Genomic DNA, 18,190 nt, shown 5'->3' on the forward strand with positions numbered 1-18,190 from the left:
CTGCCGAATGCGGCACTTACTCAAGAGTGGGCATTTATTGCTAACAGTATTGGAGAAACGAATCGCAGCCTCCAGCCATCTCGGATACAGATGGGAGTAATGTTATATTGACTTCACATTCGATGGCGTAGACAATCCTGGTTTCCAAAGGCCGAATGGGTCATAATTGTCAGTAAAGTCAAAAATTGCAACAACTTTAGAACACAAGATGCTAAGCGTTAGCATAAATAGGTGATATTCTTGGAGACAGGGTTTCGTGCTCACCGCCGACATTGCGTTATCACATGCCGTGTTTGCTTCGGGCAGCTACAGCTCCTCTCACTCGTCCATGCCTTTACCTGAAGATCAGCCCAAACAAAAGGCATACACCGACAGTCTCCACTAAGACACCTTAGTCTAATCCTCGAACTCGCACAACGACTCTCGTTACAGTACAATCAACTTCAATCTTGTTACAACCCTTCACACTCCTCTACAACACCAGTCGCTCACAATGGGCGGCCGCCGCAACATGCACGCCTACAACCAGGACGAGATCGATAAGTACGTACAGAAAATCTCAGCAGGCGAGGCTCTTGACTATCAAATCAATGCTCTAACTACCTGCTGAGAATTGCATCTTGACGGATTCGCTGCTGACTGCTCTCACAGGCTCAAGGGCATCCCGCTTCCTGTCAAGATCAAATGCGGTCGATGCCACAAGAACCTCCCTCAAGCCAAGTATTCAATCAAGCAGCTGACCGACGCGCGTTGGCAAATCAAGAATTCGGCCGAGATTTACAAGGCTATCAACTGTCAAGGATGTACTGGGCAGCAGAAGGTCGAGGTCGAATGCACCATGTGCGGTAAGACCAAGGGCCTGGAAGAATTTGCCAAATCGCAGCGTGCAAAGCCCGACACTGCCAAGTGCTTCAAGTGCATCGAGGCTCAGCTCGCGGACGAAGCTGTCGACGAGGAGCGTTATGAGAATCTGGAGAAGGCTTTCCTTCCGGCTGACCACTCCAACGGCCAGATTCCTGAATACTGGTCATCGACTACTGATACTTCTTCCAACTACGTGAGTTTTCGCATAAGCTATACACGGCATCAGCACATGCTGCTACAAACTGGTCTTCGTACTGACTTCCAAAGGGCGAAGATGAATGGAAGACCGTTAACGGCGGTGATCGACGCCCCAAACACAACGGCATGGAGGACGGAGGCATCTCATTGTCGGCTGGCTTCCAAAAGGCCATGTCCATCACTGGCTCAGCGGACGAGAGCCTGATTGAGACCGAGTACACCTACGCTGCTGCGGCTGGTCATGGAAAAGGCAACAGCGACGGCGGCTGGAGCGACCAACGCACCCAGTCATGGCACACCAAGTCCAACGCAGCTCCCAGCACACGCTCCGGCTTCAACCCTAACGCTTATCGTCGCCCCGATTCATCGGTCACCGGCTCAGCCCACTCCTTCGCCTCCAGCGTAGCTGAGTACTCCGATACTTCTGAGGTTCGCCCCAATGGATGGGCCAAGATCCGTGCTGCTCCTCGCGGTCCTCCGATGGTATGTTGTGTCCCGGTGGTGTAACGTGGAGGATTCTTGTCCTACGAACTCGAAGCACCTTAGTGCTTGGCCAAAACTCATGCTGACCGTATTATAGATGCCTATGGGCGACATTGCGCGACAGACGGGCTCTGATCTCGCTTGGGACTCTGATGATGATGATGATGAAGATGAGAACGAGGACGATGATGATGACAGCGATGACGACACGGTCATCTGATTACCTGATTCCCTTATGTGGACAGGAAAGCTAAGGATAAAGATACAAGATCAAGCAAGGAGGTGAATTCGGCAAGGCGTCTGGGACTTTGGAAATGGATTGGCGGTTGGATTCAGTTTGCTTTACTAGGACGACTTGCGATCTTATGGCTGGGAAGTTTCCCAATGGAGATTGACGGGGCCTTCATGGTCTTACAAAAAGTTTAAATTTTCAATCGATGGCGTTACAGATAGCCCTGTACGCAATGATGGTGAAAGTGACAGAGAATTGTCAGGGGTAGACTAATCCGGAACAAGCAACCAATTGCCACCACGTGACTGCGCGACTGCGGATGCCCGGACCCCGACGCGCCTTCCTATCGATGTCTCTCACCCCACTCACTCCTAGCGGACTCAATCAGCACGATTCTTCTCCAATCCTTTCGTTCACATCACTTTTTCAAATCGCAAATCTAACAGTACGAATTACTGAAATCATGTAAGTCAAGTTTAGAAATTCAAGTGCGTGAGCGCGCAATACTGATGAGTGGCGACAGGACCGGACGACGACCTAGAGGTGCAGGCAGAGGTGCAGGCATTCGGGGGCCACATTCTGCGCTGACAGACTTTCTGGCGGTGAGTAACCATCTCTTTGATACCGGACTACAATGCGTTTGCGCTCTACGAATTAAGGTCGAAGGCGGCTGTGTCTCAGCGCAATAGCGGCGCGAACTTCATGATAGATGGTACTTGCAAGGGACACTCGCTAATTAGAAGTTCAGGCGAACAACATTTCCGCCGCAGAGATTCGTGATTCATACCAACAACGTGTTCGACAAGCAGAGCAAGACGCAGGACAAGCAGAGGACAATGGCGAAGGACCGTCGAATGCTGGCGAAGAGGGCGAAGATGTCGAAGAAGACCTCCAAGCAGAGTCCTCTGCAATGGCAGCCGAGCGCTCCCGCAAACGTAAACGCAACCAAGAAGAGGCTATCGCGAAGATCAAGAAGGGCAAGGCGGCCAAGAAGGCGTCGAAGAAGAAGAAGAAGGGCTCAGACGACGACTCTGACTTTGAGGACGTCATGGACATGTACAAGAAGGCTAAGCCGCTGCCTGGTCAGCTGGAGAACTGCGAGATCTGTAGCAAGCGTTTCACCGTCACACCATACAGCAAGGCGGGCCCAGAGGGTGGACTTCTTTGTACACCATGTGGAAAAGAGATGGTGAAGGATGCAAAGGCAGAGAAGAAGGCGGCTAAGCCCGTCGTGCGCAAGGGCCGAAGGAAGATTGAGAGCAACCGCCTCGATGGTATGACTGTGCGCGGACCCAAGACGCTACAGCAGCTGTGCATTGAGAAGCTCGCCAAACACTCAGAGGACATTGACGAACTGGGCGAGATGCCAGAGGGTATCATGAACCGAATCAGCGAGATCTTCTCAAAGAAGCGTGCGATGAACTCCAACACGATGAAGCTGTTCCTCCAACCCGATATGGAAACGGTTGCGATCCATGAGGCTGCATACCTCGAGACTGAGGACTATGATCAGATCTTTGCAGTCTGCCCGTATGTCAAGCGTCTGTCTCTTCGCAACTGTTGCCAGTTCAAGGACAGCAACATCGACTACATGAACGAAAAGGCCAAAGCGCTTGAAGAGATCCAACTATTGGGCGCCAACCTCGTCTCCAACGACAAATGGGCTGAACTCTTCATTGCCCGGGGTCAAGATCTAAAGACACTAAAGGTGGAGTGGCTGGACGCCGCATTTGACGATCAGGTAGTAGAAGCACTTACCACTTTCTGCCCGAACCTTGAGCGTCTGAAGATTGAGCGTTGCAAGAAGATTGGCCCAGACAGCATCGATGCCATAGCTCGTCTCAAGCACCTGAAGCACCTCACACTCCGCTTCTACGACCCCATAACCCGCGAGAAGCTCGTGCACCTAGTCAACTCCGTCGGCGCCAACCTCCGCACCCTATGCCTAGAGCACTTCCTCGACACGACAACAGATCCCACCGACGACGTCCTAGAGGCTATCCACAACAACTGCCACCACCTCCGCAAGTTCCGCTTCACCGAAAACAACGAATGTTCCGACGCCGGCTACGTCAATCTCTTCTCCAACTGGGATAACCCGCCCCTCCATTACATTGACGTAAACTCCACCCGCGACATGGACAACACCAACCCCGACGGCCCAGAAGACGAGCCCGTCGGCCTCGCCTCCAACGGCTTCCGCGCCCTAATGGCACATTCCGGCTCGCGCCTCGAGTTCCTTGACATCTCCTCGTGCCGCCACATCTCACACGCGACGTTTACAGAAATCTTTGACGGCACAAGACAGTATCCTCATCTCCGCGAGATTAACTTGTCTTTTTGTCCCGTGGTCGATACGCAGATTGTGGCTGGTGTGTTCCGGTCGTGTCCTGCGATCAAGAAGGTGGTTACGTTTGGGTGCTTCCAGGTGAATGATGTGGTTGTGCCGAGGGGGATTGTGTTGATTGGGGCGCCGAGGGCGCAGGACCAGATCGAGCAGTTTGGCGAGTTGGTGCTGGATTATCAGAGGGAGATTGAGGGGGAGAGGGGGCTGATGAGGGCAGCGGGGAGGATTGTTCCTGTCGTTGGCTAGGTGGTGTGGTTTGGGGCAAAGGGTTAGGGGCGTGTGTGGGTATGGCGCTCTGGGAGAGGACTGGTGTTTATGGTCACACGACTGGGTTTTAAAAGTAGCATGTCGATCATCGTGGGCGCCATTTTGTCTGTTTCAGTCGCCATGGTTTTAAATGCTCATGGAATTCCCAGGATGAGCATCTCTTGCAGTCGATCGAATTTGAGATTTCATTCACAAGGTTTTTTATATCAAGTATGCAAATGCTGACGCTGAACGCTGATAGATACATTTACATCGTGTTCCTCATACGCGCTTCTTTTCCTTAGGCAGGCCGTCTGCATGCTCCGTCCTTTTGCACGGCAGTCGCACAAGCGCATACACCCAAATCCAACCCGCAACCTGAATCCGACATACCTTGCCGTTTCCCCTTCCCAGTATGAAAATTTCCCCTGTTCCAACAACACCCCTCATACCTTGCTCAGCCAGACCATGAACCCAAACTGCACCACATAACTGTACGCGAACAAAAAATACGTCCTCCTCCCCTTCTGGCTCCTGGAATCCGTGTACGACGCCGCAGCTGGCGTTCCATAACTATGCTGCGAGTTATCATCCGGCAACAGCGCATACTTGAGACTCCTCAGCAGAAAAAACGAGTTTGCATTGAAGCAATACAAGAAGATGACCCAGCGAACCCACGAGCTGGTGAGACCGAGCCAGGTCGCCAGGTTGGTAAGAAGAAGCGAGACAATGACGTGCACAAATTTATAACCACTGTATGCGACGAGGTCGAGGAGCTGGCTCGAGCTGCTAATAGCAAGCAGGAAGATGCCCGTTCGGATGATGAGGATCTCGAGGAGCGTCACGGCAATAGCGACGGTGGCCGTGGTGCCGAGTAGTTCGGGATTGAAAGCGCCGCGCAGCCCCGCGATGAAGGTCGAGAGCAGAATGTACGTGACGAGCGCCATGGTGGGGATGTACATGTCTGGCGAATTCACATCTTCGCGGGGAGGTTGGTAGAGGAGGGCGGCGGAGGCGGCGGACGAGTCGGGCGCGTGTCGTTGTTGGCGCGACCAGGGGCGGTGCCACCATGGGATGAGGATGATGCGGAGTTTGGTGAGGACGTACGAGTTGGTCACGTTGAAGTAGTGTTTGAGTGCCGAGACGGAGACGAAGCGGCCTAGCTGGAGAAGAACGGTTAGTATGTTACCCGTGGATGGGTGTGGATGGTTGCTGGATACGTACATTCTGTTCCATGTAGTGCTGTCCGGCGTCGACGGCGCTCTTGCCCATCTGGAAGCCTAATTGGGCGGTGGGGTCGTTGATGAAGCCGCCAAACGATGGGTGTACGCCGTATCCGCCCTGCTGGGGCGGCATGCCTCCTGCTTGCTGTCCGTAGCCATAGCCGCTTTGGGGTTGTGAAGGGGGTTGCGGGGGAGGCGGTGATCGTAGTTGGGGGACTGTGGACACGTGTTGTGGGACTGGGTGGTGTACTATAGGGAGTCAGTATATGCGATGCGCTGAAGGGGCGAATGGGGACATGTCAAGACATACGGGGTGGTGAATGCGCCGGTGGTGGGTTGCCGTAGTTGGGGCGCTGCATGTTTGCGCGTCGCGGTGGTGGTGGTGGATGGCGTAGCGAGTGTGGTCTTCAGGAATGTCTAGCGGATGGAAGAGACACGGTTTCGAGATGCGCAATTGAACACGTCGCCGTGGTTGTCCCGTGGTTGTGTGATTTCTGCCTTGAGCTGCGGTGGTCGTTGGCACCTCCGAATTCCGACCATCTGGCAAGAGGCGCGCACGGCCGTTCGTCATAAGCCCATTGCCCACATGTGCCCGCCGCACCACCACGTCTCCCCTTCGCAACACTCGGCCCGCCTTTCACCCTCGCCATGCTGGACACGTTCGAGATTGTCACCACCTCGGGTGTCGTCCTGTGGTCGCGCACCTACGTCCCCGTCGGCGCAAACGTCATCAACAGTTTAATTCGAGACGTCTTCATCGAGGAGCGCATACAACCCCAGTCCGAGGATGCGGGCTCGAAACCTACGTACAAGAAGGAGGGGTACACGTTGAAGTGGACGGCGGCAAAGGACCTCGGTCTGATCTTTGTGGTATGTCTTGCTGTGCCACAGCCAGCAATGCGTGGCAGTGGCAGCACGGCGCATTGCAACATTGATATGCGCAGTGGCTGACCTCCCCGCAGGCGGTATACCAAAGCCTCGTTCACCTTACGTGGGTCGACAAGTTGCTCGACAATGTGCGCGCACTCTTCGTCGGCCTCTACGGCGAGCAGCTCAAGACGGAACACAGCAGTGTGGTCAACTGCGATAAATTCGGCACCTATTTCGACCGCCAGATGCACGACCTGGAAGGCGCGAGCGACTCTGGCGCACCAAGCATCAAGCTCACCACTCCCGAATCCAGTACCGACAACGACAGCGCCGACGAAGCCGCACCCAAGCCCGTCGCGCTACAGAAACCACAGCAGCCCCTGTACGATACGAGCGCCGACTCCACACCAGTGCCCACGCCAGATACTTCGCGGCCCAGCACACCTGCGCAGAGTCAGCTTTTGACGGGAAAGGCGAGGCCGTTTGGAGGCAAGATGTCACGGAGAGACAAGAAGAAGGCTTCGGCCTTTAGCTCGGCGCCAGTATCGTCTGGCGACGAAGCATCGTCAAAGAAGAAGGGCAAGGGCTCGGCGAAGAAAGGTAGAGTCTGGGGCGAGTTTGGCGCAGAAGAGCAGGACGACTCTGTGCTCGACTACTCGCAGTCAGATATCCAAGGCGATGCCTCTGGAAACGAAGCGCTCGAGGAGATTAGGCCGGAGACGTGGGGGCACAAGACCAACAGGGGCGAGTTTGTGCTCAAGGACCTCGACGAGGAAATGGACGAGATTATTGCGGCACAAAATGCAAAGAAGGAGAAGGAGGCGCCCGCAGCATCTAGCGGACTGGTTGGATCCAGTTTGGGTGCAATTGGCGGACTGTTCAGGAACGTAGTGGGCGGCAAGACACTCACCAAGGAGGCACTGGCAAAACCCCTGAAAGAAATGGAACAGCATCTTCTCCGCAAAAACGTAGCTCTCGAGGCCGCAGTACGATTGTGCGAGAGCGTCGAGCGGGACCTGGTGGGCATGAAGACACCAAGCTTCACCAGTCAGTCAACGCATCCTATTCTTACCAAACATGTATACTGACTACCGCGACAGCAATTGAGACGACCCTCAAGGCCTCCATGGAGAAAGCACTCACAAAGATGCTTACTCCGACATCCTCCCTCGACCTCCTTCGCGAGATCCAACATACCAACGCCACTACCTCCCGCCCCTACGTACTGTCCATTGTCGGAGTAAACGGCGTTGGAAAGTCCACCAACCTCTCCAAAATCGCCTTCTTCCTGCTCCAAAACCACCACCGCGTCCTGATCGCCGCAGCAGACACGTTCCGTTCCGGCGCCGTCGAGCAGCTACGCGTCCACGTCGACCGACTCAAAGAGCTCTCGCAACGAGAAGGCGGCCAAGTCGACCTCTTCGAAAAGGGCTACGGCAAAGATGCTGCAAACATTGCCGCCGACGCCGTCACCTTTGCATCAAAGAATAGTTTCAACGTCGTTCTCATCGATACCGCTGGGCGCCGCCACAATGACCAGCGCCTCATGTCTTCGCTGGAGAAGTTTGGCAAGATGGCGAATCCGGACAAGATTCTCATGGTGGGCGAGGCGCTCGTCGGCACGGATTCTGTGGCGCAGGCAAGGAACTTTAATGCTTCGTTTGGGCCGGGTAGGAACTTGGATGGCTTTGTCATTTCAAAGTGTGATACGGTGGGGGATATGGTGGGGACGTTGGTGTCGATGGTGCATGCGACGGGGATCCCGGTTGTGTTTTTGGGGACGGGTCAGCATTATAGTGATTTGAGGACGTTGAATGTGGGCGCGGTTACGAGGTTGCTTATGAGCTGAGGAGGAGGTTACCTTACTCTCATTGGGAAATGGACTTGGGTGATGGTTTGATGGTGATGTATTATAGCGAGTATAATGGTATTTAATTTTGGATACTGGGAATGTGTTGTTGGCGGTTAGGTGTACGAGGAAGCTTGTATCTTTAGGTTTGCGACTCGTACCGGATAGGGTACCCGAGTGGCATTCGTGCGACTTTGAGTTTTGACGGATCTAGAGTAGATCCCAGGCATCAGGGATGCAATCCCATAATCGAACAAGCCTCTGGCCAACCTACTTCACGGTGTTATACTTCTTCTTGAAGCTTAATCGTGGCCAGTTGACTGTGCATAGGCCTTTGGGCAAATTCCAGCTGTGAGGTTCCGCCCCATAACTTCCTCTCAACAAACGTCTCCCTCTAACAATGACAAACAAGATGCCTTCGACATCACTCTAGGGTAAAGTCACACGGCAAAATGGCAGACCAGATATAGCAGACCCAGTGCCCAGCATCTCATATCCAATCCACTGCCTTGTTTTGCAGACACACTTCGAGTCTCGCGGTCACACAATGACGACACGAGCGATGGTCCCCGCGCCCATGGTCGAGCTTCATCCCCGCAAGCTTCACCAACCACGCGCTACAGTCTTGGAGCAACGTAACCGGTACGCTAGATCGCCGTCTAACCTCTAACCATGCTGCGTCCCAGCCTCCGTCTTCGCGCGACCTGCCCCTTGGTTCATTTCCTATTTGGTCGGCTGTGCGACTAGTCGGAATGCATGTGCCGACCATGTACTATGACATTGAATATCTATGGGTTGCTATGATGTAAGTGCCATTGGCAATTTCACGTTCGATACATGAAGGCGGGTTTGATCTGGCTCGAGGGGATATTCTTTTGCGGACTGGATTCTTCGTGCCGCGACGACTTGTAACACGATTGATTACCGCCTGCCATGTCTCAGCAGCAGGGAAGCCATCGTACCAGCAGCTCTTCGCTGTCTGCTATGGTGTCGACGCTGGTGCCGTGTTTCGTGGTCGCAGCGGTTCTCGTAGGCGCTTTTTTTGTGCTGCGTGCGAAGCAGAAGCGGTTGTATGCGCCGCGGACATATCACGATGCGTTGCTGGAAGAGTATGTACTTCAATGATGCCATTGTACGAGTGACACTGATATCGGCGTAGTGAAAAGACACCATCGGCGGGCTCGAGTTTCTTGGGATGGACTTCGAAGTTTATGCATCTCAGTGACGAATACGTTCTCAATCACCACTCTCTTGATGCTTACCTATACATGCGCTTCCTCAAGGTACTCACGTTGATGGCGTTTGTTGGAGCCATCATCACATGGCCGGTACTCTTCCCTGTGAACGCGACTGGTGGCGGTGGTCAATCGGGCCTGGATGTCCTCAGCTTCTCCAATATTGAAAACGAGGTGCGATACTTTGCTCATGCACTCATGGCCTGGGTCTTCTTCGGCTGGGTCCTCTTTCTCATCGGCAGAGAGATGTTGTATCTTGTCAAGGTTCGACAGGCGTACCTCTTGTCCACCTGGAACGCGAGCCGAATCTCGCAGCGAACAGTCTTGTTCACCGACGTGCCGGAAAAGGATCTCTCGCTCGAGCATCTCCACACCATGTTTCCGGAGGTAGCGCAGATTTGGCTAGTACCAGATGTAGGAGATCTAGAAGACGACGTGGAGGAACTTGAGAAGACGGTACCCAAACTGGAGGCTAGTGAGATCAAGTACATGGCAGCAGTTACCAAGCAACAGGAGAAAAGGAGCAGTGAGAAGAATAGTACCGACAAAGCATTGCGACCCACACATCGCTTGAAGCCGTTGATCGGACACAAGGTCGACTCTATTGGTTACTACCGCAACCAGATCAAGGAACTATTGCCCAAGATTCAGTCAGCACAACGGTCTCACCTCGCCGGCAAGGAAAAACTAGCCAGCGCCATCTTCGTTGAATTCAACACCATGGCAGCAGCTGAAGCTGCCTTCAACAACAACCAGCACCGCAGGCCGACCAGTTTCTCTCCCCGACAGATGGGCGTCTTGCCGGACGAAGTCATATGGAAGAACCTCAATATGGGTTCCAAAAACAGAATGGCCCGGCATTTCCTTGCGACTATTGCCATCTCGGCCCTCATCATCTTCTGGGCTATTCCTGTAGCAATCGTTGGTATCATCAGCAATGTCAACTATCTCACTGAGAATGTGCCGTTCCTAGGCTGGATCGACTCTATTCCGCCCGTTATCTTGGGTGTCGTCACCGGACTTTTGCCAACTATTCTACTTGCTGTGCTCATGGCTTTGGTGCCGGTCATTTGTCGCTGTAGGTTAACCGTGTGAACTTTGTCCAGGTTTTTTTTATTGACCATTGTAGTTTTCGCAAAGCTTGCTGGCGCCGCTACAGTCTCGGAAGTCGAACAGCAGTGCCAGACATGGTACTTTGCTTTCCAGGTCATCCAAGTCTTCCTCATCACGACCTTTACCTCCAGCGCCTCAGCAGTCGCTAGCCAAATTGTCAGCAACCCGTCATCAGCCATCACTCTGCTGTCGAAGAATCTTCCCAAGGCTTCCAACTTCTACATCTCGTATTTCATCCTCTATGGACTTGCCAATGCTTCACGGTATCTGTTCAACTTGATAGGCCTGGTGGGTGTATTCATCCTGAGCAAGTTGGCAAAGACTCCGAGGAAGAAGTACATGCGCTACGTATCCTTTACCGAGCCATCATGGGGAGCGGAATATCCTAAATGGACCAACTTGGGTGTCATCGCCCTATCGTACGCATGTATCGCGCCGCTCGTTTTAGGCTTTGCGACGATCGGAATCGGCTGCATCTATCTTGCGTACCGCTACAATATGATTTACGTTCACGACACCCGTATCGATACCAAAGGTGGTTTCTACGCTCGCGCACTCGAGCAGCTTATGGTTGGTGTATATCTCGGAGAGCTTTGCCTTTTGGGTCTCTTTGGTATCGGAATTGGCAACAGCGTCGTTTCTGCCGGGCCTACTGTGCTTCAAGTCGTGTTGATCGCAGCTACCATTGTCTTCCACATCATCATGAAGCGCAAGATCAAGAAGGCGAATCTCCTCGACGACTCCCACCACCCTAGCCAGCAAAACGACGCCGAAGCCGGAAGAAATTCAGAAGGCAATGGCATGCACCCCGGATTCAACAATGTCGGACGCAACGACAGTAGAGAATCTGAATCAGCCCTTGTTTCCAGCTTCAGCGACCAAGGACGCCAACACGTCGGCGCCGAAGCCGTCGGCATGACACGTCCATCCGGCACATCACCGCAACGATCCATGCTCCAGAAGATTTTTTCCCCTCACACTGCTTCCGCAAGCGAAATCTCTGCTTCCTTGACTACGCGGTTCCGCCATCCTGTCCCGGCATACACGAGACAAGACGTTCTTGAGGCGTATCTTCATCCTGCCCTGGCTCAACGCGAAGAAGTCATCTGGATAGCTAGAGACCGGGCTGGTGTTAGTAAGAGCGAGGTTGCTGAGTTGACTGAGAGTCTGGGGCGCTATGGTGTTGAGGTTACGGATGAGGGTGCGGTGATGAATGAGAAGGGCAAGGTTGAGTGGGATGATGATAGTGTGAGGCAGGCGCCTCTTTGGGATCACAAGGTTGTGTATTGAGTTTCTCTTTGGTTGTGGTAAGATGGGAAAGGTGACGATGATCATGATGAGTGTGCGACACTTGAAATTGTATGATACTCTTGGCTGACATCGCAATGTACATTTTATGCAAACGCTTCACATCCCAACACCAAAAGTCGATCGTGAATCTGGAACGATGACTACACAGAACCTGGGGAACTGGCAACTACCTTCCAATCTAGTGCGGTGCCTGGGAGGCTAGCCAGACCCGAAAAAGAAGCAAGCCACTGTATGCCGTGTCGGACGCTCTCCGACACCGCCTAGTGGCCGAGTAGTGCCAGCACGTACAATAAACAAAAGCTATGACGTCTTTGAACCAAAGACGTAGAACTTGGGGAATGTGCCAACTTCCAAGGTACCTGAAAGCTAGTGCGGGTAGTATATCATGGTCGCGTGTGATCATGGGGGGTGAATGAACATTCTTTGCTACACAGCTTCTTGCATTCAGAAACTACACACGTAACTTTTTTTCCAACTCACAGATTGAACATTATGCCTCGCAACGGAGATGGATCTGGCGACAATGGCCCAATTGACGGCCATGAGATACTACATGGTGCTTCAGGCGATGTACGTGTATCATTGAATTGGAAACACAAGTCCTCCTCACACGTGACCAATAGAAAACGCTCCAACACACCAAGCACGTAGCACCCATGCCCGAGCAGGAATCAGGAGACGGTAAGCAACCCACACAGACATACAGCGCCCCAAGCTAGAGCACTAACCTCCCCCTTCCAGCCCTCCCCGGCATGGGCGCCGGCGGCGCCGCAGCCCCCATCGCCTCGGACGCGGAGCAATTCGGCGTCAACGAGCCCAAAAAAGACCCTCTGGACGCCGAATCCGAAGAGCCTACCCCAGCGCACCTGCAAACCGATACCTCGTCGGCGGCCAACAAGCCCTCCAAGAAACGCGACCAACCGCACCACTCGGCCACGTCGCCGGAGCGCTCGCAGCTCGACCAAAAGTTCACCAAGCTGGATAAGGATGAAGTTGATATAGCGACGGCGGGGAGCAAGGGCAAGGAGATGGATGCGCGTGCGCAGCGGGTGGCGGATGCGACGGATAAGAGTAAAGGGGCTGGAGATGAGATTGTGAAGAAACATGGGGGGCATGCGGATGTGGAGGAATTGCATGGCGCGACGAGTTTGGAGCATGGGGATAAGAGTAAGGATGGTGGGAAGGGGGGTGAGAGTGGGAAGAAGGGTGGAGAGAATGGAAGTGGTAAGGGAGGAGAGGGCGGAAGCGGTAACGGGGGTGAGAAGGGTGAAGGTGGTGAGCTTAGTCTTGGAGACAAGGTAGCGAGGAAGCAGGCTAAGAAGTTTGGCGTCAACATTGATGCTTAGGCTTTAGTAGTGAGGAAAAGTAGATAGTAGAGGAAATGAAAACGAATCAAGACGCATGTAAGCTTCGGGATGTGGTGTTGATATTTTGTCACGGCTGTGAACTCAAGCTGTATACTCCAGCATCCATATTGATGATCGTCTTCGCCAGACTAGAGCATCAAGCTCACGACGAGCGACATGACCACTCCGGACCAGAACGTCCACGCACTTCCTCCCACCCTCGCAGCGCCACCTTCAAATTCCGGCAGCGTGTTGTTGTTACTGTTACCACCCGGTACTGTAGCATTCCCACCACTGCCCGCACGACACTGCGCAATAACCTCTGGGAATAGCTGTGTAGTATTCGCGTCAACAACAAGGTACTGGCAAATCTCCGCTGAACCATCCAGGATTGCGTCGACGGTCTCTTCGGTACAAGAGCTCAGATCCCAGGTGTAGCAGTACGTCAGCCTGTCGCTAGTGAACGCATCGAACTGGACATTAGGATCCGGACGGCCGGTACTCATGTACGTGCTGCTCTCTTGCGTTCCAGCAGTGGACTCAGTTCCAGTAGCGATATCGAGATTGAACAGCGCACGCGTGAAGATCTTGAACGCAGTTTCCGGCTGGTATGAAGGGATCGCGTGACCAGCCTGGTATGTGCGGATATAACTCAGGTTACCGTACTGACGCACAAGACCACCAACGTAAGAGTCGTTGGTCTGGATCTCAGCGTATTGCGCTGATGCGTAGCCCGCGGATCCAGTCCAGTTGATTGCTTTGGCGACAGCGTCGCCGCCACCCCAGGGACAAGCAAAGTCCAAATCTCCATAGACGAGCGAGACTTTGATACCGTTGTCGAGCAGGAAACCGAGGTCGTCGAGCCAGTTGTCGCGGGGGTAGTCGCCGATGTCGCGGTAAGCAGCGGAGGCTTGAGGGGAGCTGCCAGTCCAGTTCAATGGCACGCCAAGCTCGGCTTGTACCCATTCGCGGTTCAAGTAACCTTCGTGGAACGGAGGGGGGAACGGGGGTGGCGACAGGGTGGAGATATCGTAGTAATCGCGGCCAGCGTACTCGTTGTACGGGGTGACAATGTTGGCACGACAATAGGTCTCAGCGTCTTCGCAAATCTCGTTGACACCTGCGTCAATACCAAGGTTCTCGGGGTCGTCTTGCGCGGCTGCATCGCGGCAGTTTTGGATGCGCTCGAGGCACTCCGGGACTGATTCGACCATGGCGTTGTATGTCGTTTCGTTGACAGTCTCGAGCCCGTATCCGTTCCCACGGAAAGCTTGCTGGGGGTAGTAGGGGTACTGAACGTAGCGGTCGACGCATCCTGAGATGAGAAGCAGGGTATCGAGATGCATAATGTATCCTTCTTCGCCGAGAGTACCATTCTCGATGCGCTGGTTTTGCTCTTCCCAAAAAGACATCATGGCGGGACCATAGCGTCCTCCGTACGATTGCGCTGCGAGACTGATGCGGGTGTCGTTTGGCAGGTAGTGAGGAAACTCTTGGAACCAGGCCTGCGCAAACTCCCATGCTGCGACGGCACCGTTGACACTACCAAAGGCGGTGTTGTTTGCCTCGCGACTGGGGTAGGTTCCAGTGAGCAAAGTGGTGTTTTGCTCTGGCACAGGCGTAGTCTCGTTGAGAAGCGTGACCCGTCCGGTAACGAGGTCTCGAGTGATGTTTTGCAAAGTGTCATACGAGAAGCCAACCTGCACCGGTTGGTCGAAATAGAGCATGTTCGAAGCTCTGTTCCAGCTCCACTCGGCCGGTCGCGTAGAATTTGAGTCTGGGTTCGCAAAGCATGGTCCATTCTCCTCCAAGATGCCGTACATGGACGAAGACCCGGGGCCTCCATTCAGCCAAATCGTAAGTGGCGCATTGGCAGGATCCTCGCGAGCTTCAAAGAACCAGAAGAAGCTATTGATCGGGTAGTCCTGTCCTTGTCCTAGGTCTGCAGTTCCCGGAGGCAAGTACACGTGACCAGAGTAAGACTTCACACCAGGCGTAGTTTCGCAGAGAGAGTTCTTGATTTGTTCATTAGACTGGTAAAACCACCATTGTCGCAGATGGACAAACCTGCTTGTAGGTAATCTTGACGCCATCTCCAAAGCGCGATTCTAGCACTTTGAGGCCGACTGGTTCCGCAGGGAATTGAGCCGAGGTAGGCGCGGCTGATACCAGCAGCGCGACGGCTGCGGAACGAATGGTAGGACGCATCGCAAGCTTGTCAACCTTGAAGTCTGCAAATATCGTAGACCAGTGAGGTTTATGTACCGACCTCAATGGCGCTATCGATGCCAATGGCGTCCAAGCTTGATTTCATGCTCACCAGCCTTGTTATCAGCTTTAATCCGAGTACAACCGGGTATCGACATGCTGTGCCTGCTTGGCGATGGCTTGGAGTACTTTCAGAGTGGGCGCGTTAAACTTTGATTGACTGCATCCGGAAGGTCGAAGAAGTGGCTGCCAAGTACCAAGTCTCATTGGGAGCGGGGTGTTGTTGTTGCGCGCGGTAGCGCGAGCCGAGCCTCGTCATCGTGCGGTAGTGACGTGATCCTACCAAAACCATCCATTGCTCAACGCCACTATGAAGAGCAAACCCGAACCGTGGAACAGTAAACCGTAGCGTTGCTGTCTTTCGCTTGACGATCGACAGTTGTCGACATATGGCCGCTCAGGTATTGTTTCCTGAAACACAACCTTCACCTGAACGTCGTAGCTAAAGAATTCATTTCAGAGCCTGTCTATCCATGTGCTCGATATGGGATTGGAGCACGGCCGAACCTATGTCGGAATAGATAGTCTTCAACTTGGACCGCAGGTGGAAGGCTCCGAAACACTTCTTGTGCAAAGTCAGCCCTCCATGGTTTTTGAAGGTATCCGCGGTGACGCTTGCTGGATCCCAACTGGATCTTCGGACACACATTGCCATCTCCCGATAGTCGTGTGATTCGAGGGTCAAGATCTGAGCAGAAGAAGCCAGATCGTAGAGCTTCTGGATGCTGAAGGGAGTTTCGGAAGCCGTACGTCGTGCTGGATAGAGATCATTCTCCAAGAGGAAGGACATGAAGGAACCCAGAACCGTGGCTCGGCACTTGGGCTCCCAGGATTCGTCGACTTGACAGACGAAAACATGTATGATATCATCCAGAATGTCATAGAGGATGTCCAGCATGGCGGATATTGTTGTTTCCCGGATTTCCATCATGCGTGCTTGGAGATTGGTTAGCATGTATGCGTGGTCGTCTCGTTGAGACAGTATTGGAACATACCAAGAAGCCCTGGCGGCATGTACTTTGGAAGTTTCTGGCCATCGTCCATAATAGCATTCCCATCCTCATCTAACCCAATCTTCTTCACAATGAACCGGGTAAGGCGCTGGAAGCTGTCTTTGTACCCAAATGTCCAAGCAACGTAGAACCAGGCCGGGTCGCATCTTTCTCCAGCGTCCGTGTCAGGATAGTGGCATTGGGCCCAGCCGTAAAGATCCAGAAATGGCCGAACTAGCTTCACAATGTCGTATCTGGCGCACACGACGGCGAGCTCAAGTAGGGCATCGATGGTGAGCCCATCCTTCCGAGGTATTTCATGGAAGCGTAGATGAGCTATCCGAAGTGCAATGTACAATGCATCTACTTCATCATCCCGCAGAGGTACCTCGATAGCTCCGTTTGCTTTCCGATGTCGTTCGAACATCTCCTTCCATACCGGGCTGGCCAGGGTCATAGCCGTCGAAGACACCTGAACCGGCTGAAGAGCAGCTGAATTCGTACCGACCAAGAGCGTGGCGTCACCACTATCGTCGAGCACAATTGTCGGCTGCAACTCCGAAATATCGATGTGTCTGTCTTCCACAGATACAGCTACATCTTCCGACGCGTCGACCGTGCACTGTACCGCAGGTGCGGGTGTCCTCTCAGGGGTAGGACGCGCCCGGGACAGGAAACTAGACCACATGATCCAGCCTTACGCGTGTGCAGCCAAATTTGACGATTCTGTGGTGGCCAAGGTGACGTCCGCACTTGCGTGATTTCGATTGATGTATGAGAGTGGCAAGCTGGGTACGCGTGCAATGATGTGCACGCGTCGGTGCGCCCGTCGAGTGGACGCGTCGGAGCTCGCGAAACGAAAAGGCGCTAGCGCAAAGAAGTTTCAGAAGTTCGTTTTGCGGTGCAGGCAAATGAAGAACCGACAACACACTGATGGCGATTACGCCCAACCGGACTGCAAAGCTGCTTGCGCAAAACGCCACCGTAATAGAGGCGACGAGATCAATGCCAACCTTGCAGGAGTCAGCCTCGCCGAGTCGCAGCCGAAGTCGCATGTTTCCATAACAGGGCTCAACCATACACGTACCCCGGATGACAGCATAGACGGCACAGTACAACCGTGCTCGTGCAACCCAGCCTCATCGCTATGCGACGACAGCTTGCCATCACAGCGCCTCTCAGCTTGCATGACCATGTCCCCCGATCACGCTTCAAGTCGGCTTTGGCGAGCTCCTTGGCGTGGACTGGCTTGCCAAGCAACGCAAGCCACACTGGCACTTGAAGGCGTTCGACTTTGCCGTCTCTTTGTAGCGGTGGCATCGGGGAGAAACCACGGGCGGGCATATCCGCGGTCGACATGCACCGCCTTCACAGGACGCAACAGATGAGGCATACTGCAGCGTATCGGCAGATTGTCCACCCGTTTCTCGATGCCACTTGTTACACGACGATTGTCTGGCGAAATGCAAGGTGATTATCGTTGACCGCCTCACCGCATATTGTTGACGGATCGTCGGGGAACGCGCTCACGCCAGGGCCTAGGTCATCATGCTGTTTTACCGTACGTGATCAAGCCATTGGCACCTTTCAAAGCCGGACGTGCGACAGGTATG

The 18,190-nt window shown here is 53.7% G+C and overlaps 6 protein-coding genes across 6 annotated transcripts; 4 read left to right on the forward strand and 2 right to left on the reverse strand.

Annotated features, from left to right (window-relative positions):
* Positions 1 to 493: 493 nt before the first annotated feature.
* Positions 494 to 1,765, forward strand: ACET3X_009410 (uncharacterized protein; the record flags this gene model as incomplete). The annotated part of the gene is made up of 4 exons (XM_069455602.1): positions 494 to 543; positions 652 to 1,057; positions 1,132 to 1,545; positions 1,643 to 1,765. 4 exons carry the CDS (start codon positions 494 to 496, stop codon positions 1,763 to 1,765), a joined length of 993 nt encoding a protein of 330 aa, XP_069303487.1.
* Positions 1,766 to 2,126: 361 nt separating this feature from the next.
* ACET3X_009411 (uncharacterized protein) lies at positions 2,127 to 4,370 on the forward strand (the record flags this gene model as incomplete). Its single annotated transcript, XM_069455603.1, has 3 exons — positions 2,127 to 2,242; positions 2,301 to 2,379; positions 2,526 to 4,370. The coding sequence occupies 3 exons, from the start codon at positions 2,127 to 2,129 to the stop codon at positions 4,368 to 4,370; spliced, it is 2,040 nt and encodes a 679-aa protein (XP_069303488.1).
* A 267-nt stretch (positions 4,371 to 4,637) lies between these two features.
* ACET3X_009412 (uncharacterized protein) lies at positions 4,638 to 6,071 on the reverse strand. Its single transcript, XM_069455604.1, has 3 exons — positions 5,904 to 6,071; positions 5,595 to 5,842; positions 4,638 to 5,533 (listed from the first exon to the last, which is right to left on the reverse strand). The coding sequence occupies exons 1-3, from the start codon at positions 5,950 to 5,952 to the stop codon at positions 4,817 to 4,819; spliced, it is 1,014 nt and encodes a 337-aa protein (XP_069303489.1). The 5' UTR covers positions 5,953 to 6,071; the 3' UTR covers positions 4,638 to 4,816.
* A 170-nt stretch (positions 6,072 to 6,241) lies between these two features.
* Positions 6,242 to 11,950, forward strand: ACET3X_009413 (uncharacterized protein; the record flags this gene model as incomplete). The annotated part of the gene is made up of 6 exons (XM_069455605.1): positions 6,242 to 6,463; positions 6,556 to 7,510; positions 7,564 to 8,133; positions 8,725 to 8,746; positions 9,472 to 10,625; positions 10,677 to 11,950. The coding sequence occupies 6 exons, from the start codon at positions 6,242 to 6,244 to the stop codon at positions 11,948 to 11,950; spliced, it is 4,197 nt and encodes a 1,398-aa protein (XP_069303490.1).
* Positions 11,951 to 12,463: 513 nt separating this feature from the next.
* Positions 12,464 to 13,317, forward strand: ACET3X_009414 (uncharacterized protein; the record flags this gene model as incomplete). Its single annotated transcript, XM_069455606.1, has 3 exons — positions 12,464 to 12,541; positions 12,595 to 12,652; positions 12,713 to 13,317. The coding sequence occupies 3 exons, from the start codon at positions 12,464 to 12,466 to the stop codon at positions 13,315 to 13,317; spliced, it is 741 nt and encodes a 246-aa protein (XP_069303491.1).
* A 149-nt stretch (positions 13,318 to 13,466) lies between these two features.
* On the reverse strand, positions 13,467 to 17,265 carry ACET3X_009415 (uncharacterized protein; the record flags this gene model as incomplete). Its single annotated transcript, XM_069455607.1, has 4 exons — positions 13,467 to 15,332; positions 15,385 to 15,548; positions 16,093 to 16,521; positions 16,581 to 17,265. The coding sequence occupies 4 exons, from the start codon at positions 17,263 to 17,265 to the stop codon at positions 13,467 to 13,469; spliced, it is 3,144 nt and encodes a 1,047-aa protein (XP_069303492.1).
* Positions 17,266 to 18,190: the final 925 nt, after the last annotated feature.

Source organism: Alternaria dauci, chromosome 9 (genome assembly GCF_042100115.1).
Source record: "Alternaria dauci strain A2016 chromosome 9, whole genome shotgun sequence".
NCBI classification, from domain to species: Eukaryota; Fungi; Ascomycota; class Dothideomycetes; order Pleosporales; family Pleosporaceae; genus Alternaria; species Alternaria dauci.